Below are 21,244 nucleotides of genomic sequence, written 5' to 3'. Positions count from 1 at the left end.
GGAATTGAGTGTAATATCTCCAAGTTTGCAGATGACACTAAGCTGGGTGGTGGTATGAGCTGTGAGGAGGATGCTAAGAGGCTGCAGGGTGACTTGGACAGGTTAAGTGAGTGGGCAAATGCATGGCAGATGCAGTATAATGTGGATAAATGTGAGGTTATCCACAGTGATGGCAAAAACATGAAGGCAGAATATTATCTGAATGGCGGCAGTTTAGGAAAAGGGGAGGTGCAACGAGACCTGGGTGTCATGGTTCAGCAGTCATTGAAAGTTGACATGCAGATACAGCAGGAGGTGAAGGCGGCAAATGGCATGTTGGCCTTCATAACTAGGGGATTTGAGTATAGGAGCAGGGAGGTCTTACTGCAGTTGTACAGGGCCTTGATGAGGCCTCACCTGGAATATTGTATTCAGTTTTGGTCTCCTAATCTGAGGAAGCGCAGCGAAGGTTCACCAGATTGATTCCCGGGATGGCAGGATTGACATATGAGGAGAAACTGGATCGACTGGGCCAGTATTCACTGGAGTTTAGAAGAATGAGACGGGATCTCATAGAAACATAAAATTCTGACGGGACTGGACAGGTGAGATGCAGGAAGAATAGTCCCGATGTTGGGGAAGTCCAGAACCAGGGGTCACAGTCTAAGGATAAGGGATAAGCCATTTAGGACCGAAATGAGGAGAAACTTCTTCACTCAAGACAGTTGTTAACCTGTGGAATTATCTCCGCAGAGAGTTGTTGATGCCAGTTCGTTAGATATATTCAAGAGGGAGTTAGATAGGGCCCTGACTGGTAAAGGGATCAAGGGGTATGGAGAGAAAGTTGGAAAGGGGTACTGAGGTGAATGATCAGCCATGATCTTATTGAATGGTGGTACAGGCCTGAAGGGCCGAATGGCCTACTCCTGCACCTATTTTCTATGTTTCTATGCTTCACAAATAAAATTAATTAAAAAATGATTTAAAAAAAATTTCTGTTGATGAAATGTTAGAACAAAATTCCTTCCAATTAAGTGAAATATAATGGTAGGCTGGTACAACATAACAGTAATCTTAAGAAAAACAAAGTTTCTTGAAACCAAATCGCTTTTGATTTTTTGCAGGGGACAAGGATAGGAAATCCTTCTTTGTTCTCTCCCTAGTGTCCTCCCCCAATTGATTGAGTGGGAGGAGAAGCTGCTTCTAGACTTGCACCAATGCTCCACTGAGTACAATGTGTGTGAACACAGCCCAGGGATAACGCTTTCCATTTTTACCCTCCCACCTGCGAGAAGCCACTTTGGTGCCTGAAGACGAAGAACTAAACAAGGTGTTGGGGAGGTGGGGAAAGAGATGACAGGAAATGGGGTAAATTGAATTGGAGTTCCAACATGAATTGGTGCCCCACCACACTCTGTTTTCTCAATTCTTCAGCTTTTATTTCAAATGTATACTTACAACTGGCTGAATTTGAGCGCCTGGCATCATAAACTGCATCTGCTGTGCCAGCATAGCTGCAGTTGTTTTCTGTTGTATGAGATTGTTGCGTCCATTAATTTCTAACTGCGTTTTTAAATGCATTGGTGGATGAAGATATTTGCAGTTTTCTCTTGTGCAACGACCCTGTCATAATGAAAGACATTTTAAGAGATTTAGAAACATTTGTAATATTATCAATAATCATCATCATCATCATAGACGGTCCCTCGAATGAGGATGACTTGCTTCCACGAGAGTTCACAGATGTTTCAATGAAGGACCCGATGTTCCAGTCCTACACTCCAGTTGAGGGGGTGGAAGAAGCCTATGCGTGAATTTTTTTTAATGTATGGTGACCGTTGCACATCAGCCACCACATGGGCTTGACAGAGCTCGGCCTTTATCCAGTGGCAAGGATTAACGAGGACGACTGGAGACCTGCTCTGCTGCACGGACCTAGTGCGCACACATATCACATTAATACATAGGGTTAGGGTGAATACTTGAATAATGGCCACGAGAGAAATACTCAGAGGGCAATTGATGTCAATGTAACCATACAATAACTAAAAATCAACTTAAGTACTTCGTCCATAAGACTAGCCACTCTGCTATAGATGCTGTGTGTAATAATAACTTACTGCCTTGTTTAGGGCCTTGCATGGAATGCCATGTTCCACTGAGCACAACAATATCCTTCTGCAATCTCTTCAAGTTACCAATAGGCAGTCAGCAGATCTACAAATTACATTATTGTACCTCCGCTCCCCCAAACTCTTATACCCCCCGCCCCCCCCCCCCCCCACAAAATGCAACCAGGCTTAACTTGTAAAGTGGGTGCGAATATTCATCTAATCATTTAAAATGTTACTGCCAATGACAAGAAGCATGATCAATAACTGAACCAAAGCACTAACCCACGTTTCAATCATTAAACTTGTTTTTATCCTTTCTGCACTTCGTGTTGGTATTTGATCAACAATAAAGAAAAATAAACCAGGCTAAGGCCTACAAAGAGAAAGTTAAGTGACCAATTTCAGTTACATTAAATAAAAGCAGAGAACGCTGTAAAGCTCAGCGGGTCAGCATGTGTGGAGAGAAAAACAGCTAATGTTTCGTGTCGATGACCCTTCGTCTGTGTCTCTCCACAGATGCTGCCTGACCTACTGAGATTTCCAGCATTCTCTTGTTTTTATTTCAGATTCCAGCATCTGCAGTATTTTGCTTTTGTATCAGTTATATGAAACTTTGACCTGCGTAAAATAGTTTATAAAAGCATAATATTCAAAAAGAATTTTATAGAATTAGTAACTGCAATGAAACTTTCAGTGGAAAATAAACAGACATAGAAATATACTCAATGTTGTAGATTCCTGAACTACTTCCATTGACAATGTAAATTACATCTGCCCACATTTCTTATTTTCTCATGCAAGAAATACCTGTGCCCATGCAACTACTCTCGTGATTTTGTAAATCATTGTTCAAGCACTTCTCAGAGATAGTGAGCTGCCTACAATGTATTTTCCAAGGACGATCTCAGGAAATTTGTTAAACTACAAAAATATTTCTAATGGAGTGTCTTTTATTATATTAAAAATAATTACTTCAATACATTAACAGCTATTTATTTCACAGCACACACTCCAGACAGTTTACTGATGTATCCGTGAGTCATGCTGGATGCAAATTGATTCAAGCAATGGCAAAGAATCAGAGACAAAGTGTAGATGTTGCACCACACAGAAAACCTACAGTTAAGTGAGTAGTCGACCAGAAATAATGGCCCCAAGTTTCGTGCCGCGGTGAAAACGGCGCACCTCCGATCTGGGCGCCTGTTTTTCGCGCCGAAAACTGCGCCTAAAAAAAAAGTCCGATATTCTCGAGCTCCTTGGAGCTCGATGTCTGCTTGGCGCGGCGCGCTCTTCGCAGCAGGGGGCGGAGCCTAACACTCGCGCCGATTTTCTAAGCAGCAGGGGTCGGGTACAATTTAAATTAGCCTTCGTGGTGCCGGCAACCCTGCGCGTGCGTGTTGGAGAGTGCGCAGTCTCACACAAACATTGGCACTCGGCCATTTTTAAAAATACTGCAGAAAAAGTGAAGATTTGTTTCTTGGACCCCTGCAAAGGCTTGTAATTTAATTTTTTTTTGATATTTGTGTGTGTGTGAGGGAGTGCTTTTAGCAGCACTGCTGAATAAATCACCTGTTGAAATCAGTGAGTTCAGCTTTTCACTGCTAAACTTGCAGAACCGGTGCTGCATTGGTGCATGCAAATTAAGGACTGTGTGTTTGGAGAAATAAGAGTGCCAATTCAACTTTGCAATAATACGTGGTGTTGACAATGCAGCACCCATTCTGCAAATTTAAATATAAAACTGTCGATGTGGCTGCCTCTCCCTGTCCAAATGGCCTCAGTCCCCCTCACAGCTCGAAGGCTGCTGCTGTATCTTCGGCTGCTGGCCAGCCACTGACGCCGCTGATATCCTATGGCCGAATGGCCTCACGTCCGTCCGCTGCTAATTCTTTGGCTGCCGGCCAGCCACTGACGCCGCCCCTAAAGCGTGGCCGAATGGCCTCAAGAACCTTAATGAGCTGCGTGTGTCCTGCGTTGATTCTTCGGCTGCCGGCCAGCCACTGACGCCGCTGATATCTCATGGCCGAATGGCCTCGGGTTCGTCTGGTGTTGCTTCTTCGCGGCCAGCCACGAAGAGAATGAAGGCCTGCCTCAAGCACTGCAGCTCAGCTCAAAGCTTGCTGCCGCTGCCGTCGAGACACTGACGCCACACCGCTGCCTGTCTCCAACATGAAAGGCCTGCCTGAAGCACTTTCACACAGGTAGGAACATGGTTTTTTTAATCTTTTCTTTGCTTATAAATTTTTATTCAGGTTGGATTTATTTGTATAATATTTGTAGAATTTAATGACTTCCCTTCCCCCCCTTCCCCCCCCAACCCCCCCCACCTCGTTCCCTACGCCTAATTTGTAACCTACGCCTGATTTTCTAAAGTGTAGACAAGGTTTTTTCAAGCGTACAAAAATCTTCACTTACTCCATTCTAAGTTAGTTTGGTGCAAGTTTTCACTGCCTAAACTTTGAAAACAGGCGCAAGTGGCTGGACACGCCCCCTTTTGAAAAAAAATTCTGTTCCAAAGTGAAACTGTTCTACCTGACTAGAACTGGAGCAAACTAAATGTGGAGAATTCCGATTTCTAAGATACTCCGTTGTACACCAGTTGCTCCTAAAAATCAGGAGCAAATCATGTGGAAACTTGGGGCCAATGTTTCTCTGCAGAAGAAAAGTGCTCTAACTATTCTTTATAGATACAAGATAAACATTTTGTTAGAAAATGTCTGACTATCACCATTAGGGATTACTGTTTATTTGACCGAGAAGGACTATGAACAGGGCGAGTAGAATTTTTAAGGGCTTATTCTCAAGTGCCCAGCATCTTCTGTCATCTTCACAGGAAGAGAGACTGATGTCAACAAAGACAAGTACGTGACTGGTATGTTAATGAACTCAACTGACAGTTAATAGGACAATCAAAATTGGTATGTGCATCAGATCAAGACAAATGTAAAAGTTGTTAATGCCATCAGGGTATATTAGCCCAATGGTTATGGTGCTGGACTACCAACTCAGTGGTTGAGAGTTCAATTCCTACCATGGCAAATTGTGAAACTGAATTCAATGATTTGTGAGCTGGCACCAGAAAAGTGAGCAAGTAGTTCACCTTGATGGAATGGAACCTTCAACCCTTACTTACATGTTCTGGCTTACATGTGCCTTCAGACCCACAACCCCTACTGCCCTCAGGGAAAATAGGGATGGACAATAAATAATGCCTTGACAAGAACAAATTTTTAAAATCTTCCATTAATCATTCACACATTATGGACTGGCATGTCATAACTTTTGTCCTCTGCAGAACTAAGTTCAAGAAATATACACCTTTGGCATGGGTGGTAAACATCATCATAAGCAGCCCCTCGAAATCGAGGAAGACTTGCTCAGGTGACTGAACAGTCCAATATGGGAATTACAATCTCTGTCACAGTTGGGACAGTCATTGAAGGAAAGGGTGGGTGGGGAGTCTGGTTTGACGCACGCTCCTTCCACTGCCTGCGCTTGCTTTCTGTATGCTCTTGGTGACGAGACTCGAGGTGCTCAGCGCCTTCCCGGATGCTCTTCGTCCACTTAGGGCGGTCTTTGGCCAGGGACTCCCAGGTATCGGTGGGGATGTTACATTTTATCAAAGAGGCTTTGAGGGTGTCCTTGAAACATTTCCTCTGCCCACCTGGGGATCACTTGCCGTGTAGGAGTTCTGAGTAGAGCGCTTGCTTTGGGAGTCTTGTGTCAGGCTTGCGAACAATGTGGCCCGCCCAACGGAGCTGGTCGAGTGTGGTCAGTGCTTCGATGCTGGGGATGTTGTCCTGATCGAGAACACTGATGTTGGTGTGTCTGTCCTCCCAGGGGATTTGCAGGATCTTGCGGAGACATCGTTGGTGGTATTTCCTCCAGCGATTTGAGGTGTCTACTGTATATGGTCCACGTCTCTGAGCCATAAAGGAGGGCAGGTATCACTACAGCCCTGTAGACCATAAGCTTGGTGCCAGATTTGAGGGCCTGATCTTCGAATGCTCTCTTCCTCAGGTGGCCGAAGGCTGCGCTGGCACACTGGAGGTAGTGTTGAACACCTTAGCATGGGTGCTAAGCCGTTTAATTGGCAGCTATACTGGCCAATTCCAGGGCAAGGAAGGGGGGCAAATTGCCAACCTTCTTACTGAGCGGGCATCACACAAAAATCAGTGAGCCACATGTTCAGTCAGTTGGTAAGGCTCAGGCCAGTTACGAAGAGAGGTAACCAGGGCAGTGTGGCATATTTTTATTATTTTCTTTATTGAGGAGGAACTGAAGTTAATTTAAAGTTTGGTGAGATTTGCACTTATTGACATTAAAATAAAGCAGCTCAACAAATTGTATCTAGTTTCATCTCACAAAAGTATTAATCAGTCCACCTTTCAGAAAATTGGGAAGCACATGTATTCAATTCATATAAAAAATGGGTCGCACTGTTACACCCTTCCGGGTTACACTATGGTACATTTAGATAGTGGGTAGCAAAAGTAATTTCTTGATCATGAGGGACTGCCCTTTAAGTTCAGTGAGCTAGACCAAGAATTCTAAACCTGCTGTAGCAATAATCAAGTACTGCTATACACTAACTTTTAAAGCCATGGATATTTAATCAACTACATCATACTGCAGTTAGAGAGTTTGGAGTAATGAAGCTGCAATTTAATTGAGGTTCAGAACATAACTGCAAGAGTTACACCTTATTTCTTGCTCTTCACCGTTAACATGTTATTGTTTCAATAAACAAAGCTAAATTGCAATTAAAATTAACACCATATCACATTGATTGTTGGCAACGATGTCTGGAAGGTAAATACTACAGAATCATTAAATCATGTGATCCACAAAATGGCACCAAACTGTAGCAATGTGAATGGGGTACAAAGTTGGTTATTGGGAAATGCACAAATTTTCCTTCTCGTCTTCCAGCAATCAGCACCAGCACTCGCCAGCCGACATCAGCAAATTGTTACGGGGAGAATTTCAGATGCCAACTTGCGTTTTACTTCCTTATGGTTGGAGCACCACAGCTCTATGCAAGCACAGGGACATGTCAAATTGAATTTAAGATAAACTCTGCTCAGATTAAGTTTTTGAATGAAATAGCAACTGACAGTTTAAAAATCCAAAGCTTCCGCATATTAATTTTGTATCCAGCATATTAATAGACGATAATTTGTTAAAACTATATATTATGGCTGGAGATTAAAAACCATGCTGGACTTGAACAGTAAAGAGCAGCAAGCCAACTACAGATAATGGGTTTTCTTAAAAGTATTCAAATTTTACATTTTGCAGCTGCCAGAATCTTATTTGATGAATGCTTTCTTTCGGCAATAAGCACACCTAGACATTTCTGTTGTCATCATTCACAATGCAGCTTGGTGTTCTGATGACAAACGTTTGGATCTTTAGTATATGGCATACGTCTGTTACTGCACCAAGTGCAATGTGGGCTACATTTGTTATACTGGCATCCACGCCAATGAATGGAGAATGCAGTCTTAACATTATTTAGCACACAAGCTCATTCACAAACTCCCACGTTTGTTTCCACTTTCGGTTAAGGACCACATAGTTGCACTACAGCAGCTTTAGATTAATATGTTACTTCGTACTGCTGCCCCCCCACCCTCTATGAAAGAAAACCTGCTTCCACCCATTACATTGTATTTGTATATCTGCAGTTTCCTCTGATTTCCATTATACATAGGATTACATAGAAACATTGAAAATAGGTGCAGGAGCAGGCCATTCGGCCCTTCGAGCCTGCACCACCATTCAATATGATCATGCAACTTCAGTACCCCTTTCCTGCTTTCTCTCCATACCCCCAGATCCCTTTAGCCGTAAGGGCCACATCTAACTCCCTTTTGAATATATCTAACGACTGGACTCAACAATTTTCTGTGGTACAGAATTCCACAGGTTCACAATTCTCTGGGTGAAAAAGTTTCTCCTCATCTCGGTCCTATATGGCTTACCCGTTATCCTTAGACTGTAACCCTTGGTTTTGGACTTCCCCAACATCGGGAAACATTCTTCCTGCATCTAACCGGTCAGAGTGTTACATGCTTCTATGAGATCCCCTCTCATTTTTCTAAATTCCAGTGAATATAAGCCTAGTCGATCCAGTCTTTCTTCATGTGTCAGTCCTGCCATCCCGGGAATCAGTCTGGTGAACCTTCGCTGCACTCCCTAAATAGCAAGAATGTCCTTCCTCAGATTAGGAGACCAAAACTGCACATAGTACTCAAGGTGTGGTCTCACCAAGGCCCTGTACAACTGCAGCAAGACCTCCCTGCTCCTGTACTCAAATCCTCTCGTGACAAAGGCCAACATGCCATTTGCTTTCTTAACTGCCTGCTGAATCTGCATGCCGACTTTCAATGACTGATGTACCATGACACCCAGGTCTCATTGTATCTCCCCTTTTCCTAATCTGTCACCATTCAGATAATAATTTGCCTTCTTATTTTTGCCACCAAAGTGGATAACCTCACACTTATCTACATTATACTGCATCTGCCATGCATTTGCCCACTCACTTAACCTGTCCAAGTCACCCTGCAGCCTCTTAGCATCCTCCTCACAGCTCACACCGCCACCCAGCTTAGTGTCATCTGCAAACTTGAAGATATTACATTCAATTCCTTCGTCTAAATCATTAATATATATTGTAAATAGCTGGTGTCCCAGCACTGAACCTTGCGGTACTCCACTAGTCACTGCCTGCCATTCTGAAAAGGACCCGTTTATTCCCACTCTTTGCTTCCTGTCTGCCAATCAGTTCTCTATCCACGTCAATACATTACCCCCAATCCCAAGTGCCTTAATTTTTCACACTTATCTCTTGTGTGGGACCTTGGCAAAAGCCTTTTGAAAGTCCAAATACACCACATCCATTGGTTCTCCCTTATCCACTCTACTAGTTACATCCTCAAAAAATTCTAGAAGATTTGTCAAGCATGATTTCCCTTTCATAAATCCATGCTGACTTGGACCGATCCAGAGCTTTCCAAATGCTCTGCTATTACATCTTTAATAATTGATTCCAGCATTTTCCCCACTACTGATGTCCGGCTAATTCCCTGATTTCTTTCTCTCCTTTTTTAAAAAGTGGGGTTACATTAGCTACCCCCCAATCCATAGGAACTGATCCAGAGTCCATGGAATGTTGGAAAATGACCACCAATGCATCTACTATTTCTAGGGCCATCTCCTTAAGTACTCTGGGATGCAGACTATCAGGCCCTGGGGATTTATTGGCCTTCAATCCCATCAATTTCCCTAACACCATTTCCTGACTAATAAGGATTTCCCTCAGTTCCTCCTTCTCGCTAGACCCTCGGTCCTCTAGCATTTTCGGGAGGTTATTTGTGTTTTTCTTAGTGAAGACAGAACCAAAGTATTTGTTCAACTGGTCTGCCATTTCCTTGCTCCCCATTATAAATTCACCTGATTCTGACTGCAAGGGACCTACATTAGTCTTCCCAAATCTTTTTCTCTTCACATATCTATAGAAGCTTTTGCAGTCAGTTTTTATGTTCCCTGCAAGCTTACTCTCATACTCTATTTTCCCCCTCCTAATTAAACCCTTAGTCCTCCTCTGCTGAATTCTGAATTTCTCCCAGTCCTCAGGTTTGCTGCTTTTTCTGGCCAATTTATATGCCTCTTCCTTGGATTTAATACTATCCCTAATTTCCCTTGTTAGCCACAGTTGAGCCACCTTCCCCGTTTTATTTTTACACCAGACAGGGATGTACAATTGTTGGAGTTCATCCATGTGATCTTTAAAATGTCTGCCATTGCCTATCCACCGTCAACCCTTTAAGTATCATTCTCCAGTCTATCCTAGTCAATTCACGTCTCATACCATCGAAGTTACCTTTCTTTAAGTTCAGGACCCTAGTCTCTGAATTAACTGTGTCACTCTCCATCTTAATGAAGAATTCTACCATATTATGGTCACTCTTCCCCAAGGGGCCTCGCACGACAAGACTGCTAATTAATCCTCTCTCATTACACAAGACACAGTCTAGGATGGCCTGCTGTCTAGTTGGTTCCTCGACATATTGGTCTAGAAAACCATCCCTTATACACTCCAGGAAATCCTCCTCCACAGTATTGCTACCAGTTTGGTTAGCCCAATCTATATGTAGATTGAAGTCACCCATTATAACTGCTGTATCTTTATTGTACGCATCCCTAATTTCCTGTTTGATGCCATTCCCAACCTCACTACTGTTTGGTGATCTGTACACAACTCCCACTAACGTCTTCCAGCCTTTGATGTTTCGCAGCTCCACCCATTAAGATTCCACATGATCCAATCTAATGTCCTTCCTTACTATTGCGTTACTCTCCTCTTTAACCAGTAACGCTACCCCACCTCCTTTTCCTATCTATCCTTCCTGAATACTGAATACCCCTGGATGTTGAGTTCCCAGCCTTGGTCACCCTGGAGCCCATTTCTCCGTAATCTCAATTACATCATATCCGTTAACAACTATCTGCGCAGTTAATTCATCCACCTTATTACGGATTACATAGGATATACAACACAGAAACAGGCCATTCGGCCCAATTAGTCCATGCTAGCGTTTATGCTCCACTCGAGCCTCCTCCCGTATTTCCTCATCTAAATTTATCAACATAACCCGTCTATTCCCTTCTCCCTCATATACTTATCTAGCCTCCCCTTAAATGCATCTGTACTATTTGCTTCAACTACTCCCTGTGGTAGCGAGTTTCACATTCTCACCACTCTGGGTAAAGACGTTTCTTCTAAATTCCCTATTGGATTTCTTGGTGACTATCTTATATTGATGGCCTCTAGTTCTGATCTTCCCCAAAAGTGGAAACATTCTCTCTGTATCCACTATCAAAATCTTTCATAATTTTAAAGACCTCTATTAGGTCACCCCCTCAGCCTTCTTTTTTCAAGAGAAAGTAGTCCTTTCCTGATATGTATACACTCACATTTTTGGTACAGGTGCAGTATTCAAAATCCGGAGTTCCGGAATCCGGACCGATTGGTGGCAGGGTCATCCGGAAACGGTAAAATGTTCCGGAATCCGGACCCGCCGACCTTGCCAACCTCATCGCGCCGCTGCCTGACCTCGGGGCTGCCTCGCCACCCGCCCGAACAGCTCCTCCGCAGCGGGGCCCCACCCGAACAGCTCCTCCTGGATGGGGGCCCACCCGAACAGCTCCTTGGCGGCTGGGCCCTGCCCGATGACCTCAACGACGGTGAACAGAACAGCTCCTCAGCAAATCTCCCCCATCCTCCCCGCAACGTTCCGAAATCTGGAAATACCCGAACCTGGGCTCGGGTGTTTCCGGATTCATGACATCGGAAAGACGATTGAAAGTCTGAAAAAACACGGAATCCGGAACAGCCTCGGTCACGAGGGTTCTGGATTCTGCACTTGTATAATCCTTGTAAAGCTTCTCTGCACCCTCTCTAGTGATTATTTCCTTTTTATAATATGGTGACCAGAACTGTACGCAGTACTCCCAAGTGTGGGCTAACCAAGGTTCGATACAAGTTTAGCATAACTTCCCTACTTTTCAATTCAACACCTCTAGAAATAAACCCTGGTGCTTTTTTTATTGCCTTACTAACCTGTGCTGCAACTTTTACTGATCTGACTGTTAGTGATTTCATCAGTAGAACCCGACACTATTTAATTCCTGTAACAGCATATAACTGAATTGCCCACACAACACTCTGCAACACTGCACTTGCTTTTCATACTATTTTAGAGGTGGCAAAGAATATATAATTTACTGCATCTATAGCAGCAAACCAACCAGTAGCTACAATAACGTAGAGCATCTTTCTCTCTTATTGGGCCCAAGTTTCCACATGATTCGCGCCTGATTTTTTAGGAGCAACTGGTGGAGAACGGACTATTTTAGAAATCGCAATTCTCCACATTTTTTTTCCTGCAGTTCTAGTCAGGTAGAACAGTTCTAGTTTAGAACAGAATTTTTTCTTCAAAAGGGGGCGTGTCCGGCCACTGATGCCTGATTTGAAAGTTTCCACAGTGAAAATGTACTCCAAACTAAAGTAGAATGGAGCCAGTGAAGATTTTTGTAGAACTGAAAAAACCTGTTCTACACATTAAAAAATCAGGCGCAGGTTACAAATTAGGCTTCCAGAACGAGGTTGCGGGGGGGGGGGGGGGGAAGGGAACTCATTAAATTCGACAATAAATCCTTATTTATACTTCTACAAATATTATACAAATAAATCCAACCTGAATAAACATTTATAAGCCAAGAAAAGATTAAATAAACCATCTTCCTACCTGTGTGAAAGTGCTTCAGCCAGGGAGAATTCTGCGGCCGTTCGTGCCGCTGAGCGGGAGGGGGAGAGAGAGAGAGAGAGAGAGAGAGGGAAGGAGAGGGAGAGAGAGAGGGGGAGGGGGGAGGCGTCGGGTCGGGTCCCGGGGGGGGGGGGGGGAAGAGAGAAGAGAGCGGATCTCGGGTCGGTGCGGGGGGGGAGCGGGTGTCGGGTCGGGGCGGGGGGGAAGCGGGTGTCGGGTCGGTGCCGGGGGGGGGGGGGGTGGAGCGGGTGTCGGGGCGGGGAGGAGAGCAGGTCTCGAGGGGGGGAGCGGGTGTCGGGTCGGGTCTGGTCGGCAGGGGGCGGGGGAGCGAGTGTCGGGTCTGGTCGGGCGGGGAGCAGGAGCTGGCCGTGGGAGGAGCCTCATTCACGCAGCCCCAGTGAAGCCATTGGGCCAGGGCTAGGGGCTGCGTGCTTCGGGCCCCTCCCACACAGTTCGGCGCCTGGAGCTACTGCACTTGCGTGCCGACTGCAGTGCGCATGTGCAGAGGTCCCGGCACTGTTTTCAGCGCCGGGACCTGGCTCCGCCCCCCCACAGCTCGTGCTGGCTGCGCCGAGTGCCACAGGACCTGTAAGTCGGTGGAGAATACCCAGGATTTTTTTAGGCGCCCGTTTTTTTTCTTGTGGAAACTTGGGCCCATAGTATCTACATAATGATCTGTCCACATATCCTTAGTCAATAGCAACACATGGAACTCTTATTACCACTTATACTCTAATAAACCTGTAAAATCTATACAAAAAGTCTACAAAAAGCAGGACAAATGCAATCCGGCCAATTACCGCCCAATCAGTCTCCTCTCAATCATCAGCAAAGTGATGGGCGGTGTTGTCAACAGTGCTATCAAGTAGTACTTACTCATCAATAACGTGCTCACCGATGCTCGGTTTGGGTTCCGTTAGGACCACTCAGCTCCAGACCTAATCAGTCTTGGTCCAAACCTGGACAAAGGAGCTGAATTCTAGAGACGAGGTGAGAGTGACTGCCCTTGATATTAAGGCAGCATTTCACCGAATGTGGCATTAAAGAGCCCTAGTAAAATTGAAGTCAATTGGAACCAGGGGGAAAACTCTCCACTGGCTGGAGTCATACCTCACAAAAAGATGGTTGAGGCTTTGGATGCCAATCATCTCAGCCCCAGGACGTCACTGCATTCAGGCTTGAGCTAAGTGGCAAGTAACATTCGTGCCACACAAGTGCCAGGCAATGACCATCTCCAACAAAAGAGAATCTAATCACCACCCCATGACATTTAACAGAATCCCTCACCATCAACCTCCTGGGGATCACCACTGACCAGAAACTTAACTGGACCAGCTATATAAGTAATGTGGCTACAAGAGCAGGACAGAGGCTGAGTATTCTACGGTGAGTGACTCGCCCCCCTGACTACCCAAATCCTTTCTACCATCTACAAGACACAAGTCAGGAGTGTGATGGAATACTCTCCACTTGCCTGGATGAGTGAAGTTCCAACACTCAAAAAGCTCACCATCCAGGATAAAGCAGCCGGCTTGATTGACATCCCATCTACCACCTTCAACATTCACTCCCTCCACCACCGGTGCACCATAGCTGCATTGTGTACCATCTACAAGATGCACTGCAGCAACTCGCCAAGGATTTTTCGGTAGCACCTCCCAAACCCGCAACCTCTACCACGAGAAGGACAAGGGCAGCAGGCGCAGGGGAACACCATCATTTCCAAGTCACGCACCATCCTGACTTGGAAATATATCACCGTTCCTTCATCGTTGCTGGGTGAAAATCCTGAAAGTCCCTCCCTAACAGCACAGTGGGAGAACCTTCACCACACGGACTGCAGCGGTTCAAGGCAGCAGCTCACCATCACCTTCTCAAGGGCAATTAGGGATGGGCAATAAATGCCGGCCTTGCCAGCAATGCCACATTCCATTAACGAATTTTTAAAAATGTTATATTCTTGCAATAATTAAGCTAAATAGCAAAACTATCAGCATCACAAACGGTTTTAATGAAATACACTAACATGGCAGTAGTATGGGAGGTAGCTAAATGAGTGTAATCAGCAGATGAAATTACTGTGGGTATAGTTAAGGAACAGGAATGATACAAAATGCTGGAGTATTTTATCTACCTCTGATACTTGAAAGAATGCATGTAGGAGTTCAGGAAGCCCTTCAAGAAGATTTGGCAAGTAATGGGGCATTTTAACCTCCATATAGATTGGATATAAAAAGCAGTACAGGAAAGAGAATAGATATCCTGACCTACACTAAATCCTAATCGCTAACACACCACCCTATTCTTGTTGACATCCACTTGCTTCTTGCCCTCGAATGCATCAAATTCAAAATCATTCTCCTGGTCTACAAATTCCTCCATGGCCTTGCCCCACCCCATCTCTAATCCCCTCCTAAATGCTCCATTCCTTGGACTCTGGCCTTCAGTGCATCCCACCTTCTCTTCAGCCCATCACTCATGGCACAGCTTTCACTGCCTCGGTCCTATTCTTTGGAATTCCCTCCCTAAACTTCAATGCCTCTCTCTCCGCCTTTAAAACCCATTAATCTATCTCTTTCACTGCATTAAGTAACCTCTCCTAATCTCTCCCTTTGTGACTCGGTGTCATTTCTTTACATCTGTTTGCGAAACATCTTGGGATGTTTCCTTATGTTCAAGGCTCTATATAATTACAAGTTGCTGACTGATCAGGATTTCTAAAATGAAAGGTTTGTTATATGAGAGTGAACTTGAGCTCTATATTCCCTGGAAAGGAGGTGGTTAAGGAATGATCTGATCAAGGCATTTAAAATAATGAATGGAATCAATAAAGTAAATAGGGAATGCTATTCACCTCCTGTACGAGAACAAGGAAACAGTCTTAAAATTCAAGTGAAGGCGATTAAAAGCAAATTCAGGAAAATTATCACAGTTGAGAGCATGGAACACATTGCTCTAGAAGCCAGATCTGCAAAGTCAATTGAAGTGTTTAAAAGGGCAATCAATGCTCATTTGAGTTAAGCTATTGGGCCTGTTGTAAATTTCCTTTTATGCAAGTGTTTTGACAGATAACAATTAATTCATTAGATTGAATATTCTTGGGGAGTGAAAATTTGAAAGACCCACCCTGTCCCCAAAAATACTGGTCAAAAAGGAATGCCATGGACACTGGCCATGGGCAAGTCGGTGACACAATCCATCCAGCCCCTTGCTGGAGCTTGCGTAGGAATTATTCTGTGGTGAGACTGAGCAGGGAGGGCAAAAGCAAAATTACAATTAAGTGGTGCCAGGACAAAACTCTAACACTGACTTATTGGGGCAGAAGTTCCTGCCTCCTGGGTCCGTACGGAGTGTGTACAGGCCCGGGAAGGCATCGCAAAAGCCGGTTTTCAGCGCACAATGCGCCATGCACTGAAAACCGACTTTTCCAATCTATCAAGCTGGAGCTTGACAGATCTTCCGTATCTTGGGAGCGAGGACATTTGCAAGGGTAAGATTGCAGGATTTACCCATAATCTTGCCCAGCAAATGTCCTCAAAACTCTTATGCCTGATAAAAGCAAGCACATAGCCTACTTTTACAGGCATGAGAGTTTTAAAATACACAAAAACATTTTTAAATAAAATTATAAAAACTAATTTTATTAAAAACCCTCCCCACTACGGTAAGTTTATTTTAAACCATAATGTAAAAAACTTCTTTAAAAATTGGAAAAATACATAAATAACTAATTAAAAAAAAATATGGTGTCTTTTTTCTATTTTTTTTTATTGGTTGTGTGTCTTTTGGGGACTCCAACTTACGGAGTTCCCATTATTATGAATGAGAACATACTTTACCTGATTGGCTGCCCAGAGCCATGTGACTCCAGCTCCAGGCCTGCGCATGTCCCGACGTGTACCTGCTGCGACGCACAGTCAGAGGAGACCTCAGGACTGGGAACTCGTGTGGGTGCAGCAGGATAAGTAAGTGCGCATTTTGTTTAAAATAAAGTTTTTTTTACCCGATCACCTGCGGGAAGCAGCTGACCGTGATTTCTGGGCCAAAGTCTTCTGAAGCTAATCAAACAGAAATTTCTTTCACTTGCATTTTAAGCAACTAAAATGTTCTTTTTTTTCTGTTATCTCTCATTGTTGCAGCCAAACACACAAATCATTGATAATATTTGGTGTAGCTCATTACTGACAGTTATGAAAAGCAGCTGAAGTATCTTCCAGTGGAAGTGACTTTTTTTGCAGCTGTTGTCTATTCAAGCTCTTTGTTTAGAATTCAGTACAGCTGCCGATATATACAAAATTAGTCAGACATTTTTCCAGTCACATTTTCCAGCAGTCAACCTTTTTGCAATAATCAATTAACCAAAACAAAATTGAATAAGTTAACCAGAAATGTAGCCTGTTGCTCCTTAACTAAGTCTTCTCACCATCAAGGTCTCCCTCTTTTTAAAAAAAAATCTAGGGCACAACATTTCTGTGTTTGCTAATCTTAGCAAAATGGCAGATGAGAGTAAAAAAAGTGAATAGTTTACAATCGTTGTCAAAATGGCTACCACAATAAATTCAAAATGGCCAACCCAATATTGTACAAAACTATATCTGAGGAAGTGCTGCTAACTTTCTCCTTTTACTTTTTTCAAAGCTTTTTCTACAAATCGACTGGGATATGCTGGTGAGCAGAGAGCATGAGACAACCAAGGACTTAGCGTATAGCTGTCGGAGGGGGAGGGAAGTGAAATGGCAAGTGAGCAATGTCAGAAGGTTGGACACTGACTGAGGAAAGGGAAGCAAACAACAGTGAACCTAAAAAGGTCAGGTTCACACAGATGACAGAAACAGGAAAACTGACAATGAGCAAGATGGCCATGGGGGGTCTCTGGACTGTGATTTTGCTAAGCATTCTTTCCTTGACAAACGGAGTACTGCCACTTTATCAAAGAAACAAGCACTTACCAAAATAGATATGTTCCCAGATTGGAATGTTGTACTTGGGAATGTGAGTTTTCTCATTTTCCAAATGCAAAATGCATTGCTTCGAACCATTGCCTGATGAATGGTCAGATTATTGTGGATTCCAGATAAGGGCACTGTGAATCAACAGTACTGTCAGGAGAAAGCACTGATGGCCAATTTGTCCATGCTCTATGCTCCTCTAAGACAATTATAAACCTGCAAAAAGCTCAACAAGATGTGAGCAGAGCAAGTCAGTGGATTTTTACTTACTAAAACTGGATCAACTGGTGCATCATTTTATAGAAATGCAGAGAATTTTTTTTAAAAAAGAACATTTTGGTCCTTGTCAGCGAGCTTAGTAAAAAAAGGAAGAGTGAGGTAAAATCTCTTATTTCAATCTTGAATAGTTCAAATTATCTACTAATTTAAATTTTCATTTACAATATGTTACTTTGTAAATCCTTGCCAACAGTTTTTGCATATATTTTTACCAACTGCCAAATTTACTTCATATGCAAACATTTCCTGTGCAGTTACTTTACAGTAATATTAAGCCTTACCTTTGTGGAATTTAAGTAGAAGACACAGCCATTCAGCCCATTGTGCCTGTACAAGAAGAGTTATCCAATTAGTCCCACACCCCTGCTCTTTCCCCGTAGCCCTGCAAATGTTTCCTTTTCAAGTATATATCCAATTCCATTTTGAAAGTTATTACTGAATCTGCTTCCACCACCCTCAGGCAGTGCACTATAGATGATAACTCATTGCATAATATAATTTCTCTTCATCTCCCCTCTTCCTGCCATCTTCAAAGATTTGTCTATGTATTTGTTCCTGCATCCCCTTTAAAATTGTACCATTTCGTTTATAGTGCCTCTCATTCTTCCTTCCAAAATGCATCACTTCACACCTCTCTGCATTAAATTTCATCTACCATTAAGCAAAGTCATAACTCTTTTTCAGCAGCCAGGTCTGCCAAGTCATGAAGACAGCGTTTACTGTCAGTGCGGTATTGGTACCCAAAGCACCTGCTTTGCATTTTTGGGGGCTGTAATCTCCCACCAAAAATAAGCTTGCGTCACTTACCAGTCTCTCTTTAAATTGTTTTTGTTCTCAGTTGGTGTTTTCAGTGTTTCCTCAATTTAATTTTTCTCCTGAATTAAGAAACATGCTTTTCTCCCTTTTTTTTAAAAAACCAAAAGAGAAATATCAGGTCCATAATTATCCATTTCAAAAATGGATTTTTTTTGGTTGCTATTTTAATAATATAAGAAATAGTTCTAATGCCATTACTAGAGCTACTTTAATGGGGCAATTTCTTGATTCCACTGGTGTAAAAGGAACTGAATCAATACCAATATTATCTTGGGATGGAACATAGGAACAGGAGGAGGCCATTAAGCCTCTCGAACCTGTTCTGCTATTCAATGAGATCATGGCTGATCTGTGACCAAACTCCATATTGCTGCCGTTGTCCCATAACCCTCAATAACTTTGGTTAACAAAAATCTATTAATCTCAGATTTAAAAATTAACAATTGATCTAGCATCAATTGCCGTTTGCGGAACAGAGTTCCAAACTTCTACCACCCTGTGTGTAGAAGTGTAATTTCACTCCTGAAAGGTCTGGCTCTAATTTTTAGACGATGTCCCCTAGTCCCAGACTCCCCAACCTGCAGGAATAGTTTCCCTCTATCTACCCTATCTGTTCCCCCCTCCCCCAATATGTTGAAAACTTCGATTATTGCACCCCTTAATCTTTTAAGTTCTATGGAACAGTTTGTGCAATCTCTCCTCGCAATTCAACCCTGGAGTCCAGGTAGCATTCTGGTAAACCTAGCTTCAACTCTTAACTTAGCTCCCTTATATTGCTTGTTACAAATTTCCCCAATCCCTTTTTCCGGCGCACTTACCTGAGGTGCGCCTAATTTTTGCTCCTAAAACGCCGCCGAAAATGTAGCTCCTTATTCTCCCCTCTCCATGGACCGTCCTAGGGTTTGGCGTGGCAATCACAGTGGGGGACGGAGCTACAGAACAGTGCCGGAAAGTGTGCGCAGGCGCAGTGGAGTCTGCACGCATGCGCTTTTTGATCGGGGGGTGGGGGGAGGGAAGAGAAGAGTTTTGATAATGGGGGGGGGGGGGGAAGAGAGAGAAAGAGAGGGGAGTTTCTTTAAATGATTTAGAAAAAGAACAAGCTGCTCAAATTAGAAAAATTGTCCCATGACTGTCTGCTGATAAGAGCAATAAGAAAGGCAGTCACAGCACCATCAAAATTCAACTTCTGATATAAATGATATTAAAAAGTGCATATTTTATGAAGGTTTATATAGTGGAATGTGTAAATTATGCAAAAGTTACAGTACAAGATCTGTATTAGTTGTTGAAGGTGTTTAGTGCTTTGCAAGGTCCTCTCACTTCCCTTCTCCGTCCCCCGCCCCCCCCCAATCTCTGGCTACCTATGCTGATTTCTTAGCTCACCGTAAGGTTTTTCTGTGCAGACACAAGTGGCCACATACGCTGGCCTAAGTTAGTTTGGAGTAACTTTTAGCTGTCTAAACTTGATTAATTGGCCAAAACAGGTGCAAGTGGCTGGTAACGCCCCCTTTTGGAAAAAAAAACTAAACTTAAAAATAAACCTAATTAACTCACTTTCACTGGAGCAAATTAAATGGGCAGAATTGCGATTTTTAAGATACTCCAAAAAAATCTAGTTGCTCCAAAAAAACGAGCAACTCCTGGGCAAACTTGGCCCAATGACACTTCCAAGTTATTCTTTTCAGTAGTGTCGTCAGTCAAAAACAAAAAGGATCACACGAGCAATTCCTGATGAGAATTCTTTAGTGTACTACAAGAATCAGTTTTCTCATATATGACAATCAGAACTAATAGGCTATCTTAGATGGAGAAGCATACTGTGTCTAGATGAAGCAGCGGGCTCAATAATTAGGATACGAGGTCCCAATAATGGGATTAGATCACTATTGCTTAACTCCACGATGGCAGAGAACCACAATTTTCAAGGCCAGTGGCGCTATTAGAATCAGTAGTGTTCTGCATCCTCATTTTCTCATACTCGGAATCAAAATAAACAGAAGGAAAACACACAGCAACATTTCCTCCCAGACCAACAATTCAGTATTGACTCTTCCCTGTGCCTGGGTTTCAAGCAACACAATTGAAAAGTATAATCTGCCTGTCGCCATAAACAGTTCTATTCTTAAATAACCTCAAATCTCAAAATATATCATCTTGAACAACTCATTCACTCGTGTGGGTATATTAGAGCCTCCTTTAGCTATTTGCCACTTTTCCCACACCAAGCAAGTGTTGAGCTTAGGGGATGACGAAGAGTGATGCCGACACCAGTAGCAAATTGGTGATTGAGAATATGTCTCTATTTATTAAATGGATAAAGGAGTCCTGAGATAGACTGTCCTAGGACCTGCATCTACAAGTCCAACAAGGCTTACGTTCATAGACACCACTTTTGGCCCAAAAGGCAGCTGCAACCCACATCACCAGCCAGAGCTCTCCCCTTTACCTTTTCTCTGCTTCCTACCACCCCTCACCCTAGGCAACCCCAAGCACACATACCTTCCTGCCTCTCATCATTTCCTTCCTGCTGTTAATCACCTGTGATTTCCTGGCCTTCCCCTCCGACTACTTCCACCCTGGCAGAATTCTCCAATAACCAACACCCTGCACTTATCACCAGAAAAAGTATTTTGTCAACTCCCCTCCACGTGCAGCCCAAAAGGTACATGCAACAATGGCCTTATGCCTCGCTGCCCATAATATATATTCCCCAACACCTTATTCCCCAATTACCTTAAAGGACATGGGACAAAGGAGGAGCGAGAGGACA

The 21,244-nt window shown here is 43.4% G+C and overlaps 1 protein-coding gene across 6 annotated transcripts in view; it reads right to left on the bottom strand.

Annotated features, from left to right (window-relative positions):
• Positions 1-21,244, bottom strand: part of mbnl2 (muscleblind-like splicing regulator 2) — a 218,378-nt gene that overhangs the window by 33,271 nt on the left and 163,863 nt on the right. For all 6 annotated transcript variants that reach the window (XM_070891754.1, XM_070891753.1, XM_070891752.1 and 3 more), the window contains one exon: positions 1,438-1,602. In XM_070891754.1, the coding sequence (XP_070747855.1) occupies positions 1,438-1,602 (165 nt within the window). The remainder of the gene's footprint in view (positions 1-1,437; positions 1,603-21,244) is intronic.

The sequence above is a fragment of the Pristiophorus japonicus genome, chromosome 10 (assembly GCF_044704955.1).
Source record: "Pristiophorus japonicus isolate sPriJap1 chromosome 10, sPriJap1.hap1, whole genome shotgun sequence".
Lineage (NCBI taxonomy): Eukaryota > Metazoa > Chordata > Chondrichthyes > Pristiophoridae > Pristiophorus > Pristiophorus japonicus.
The sequence above is the reverse complement of the archived record's forward strand: the minus strand, read 5'-3'. Positions and strand labels throughout refer to the sequence as shown.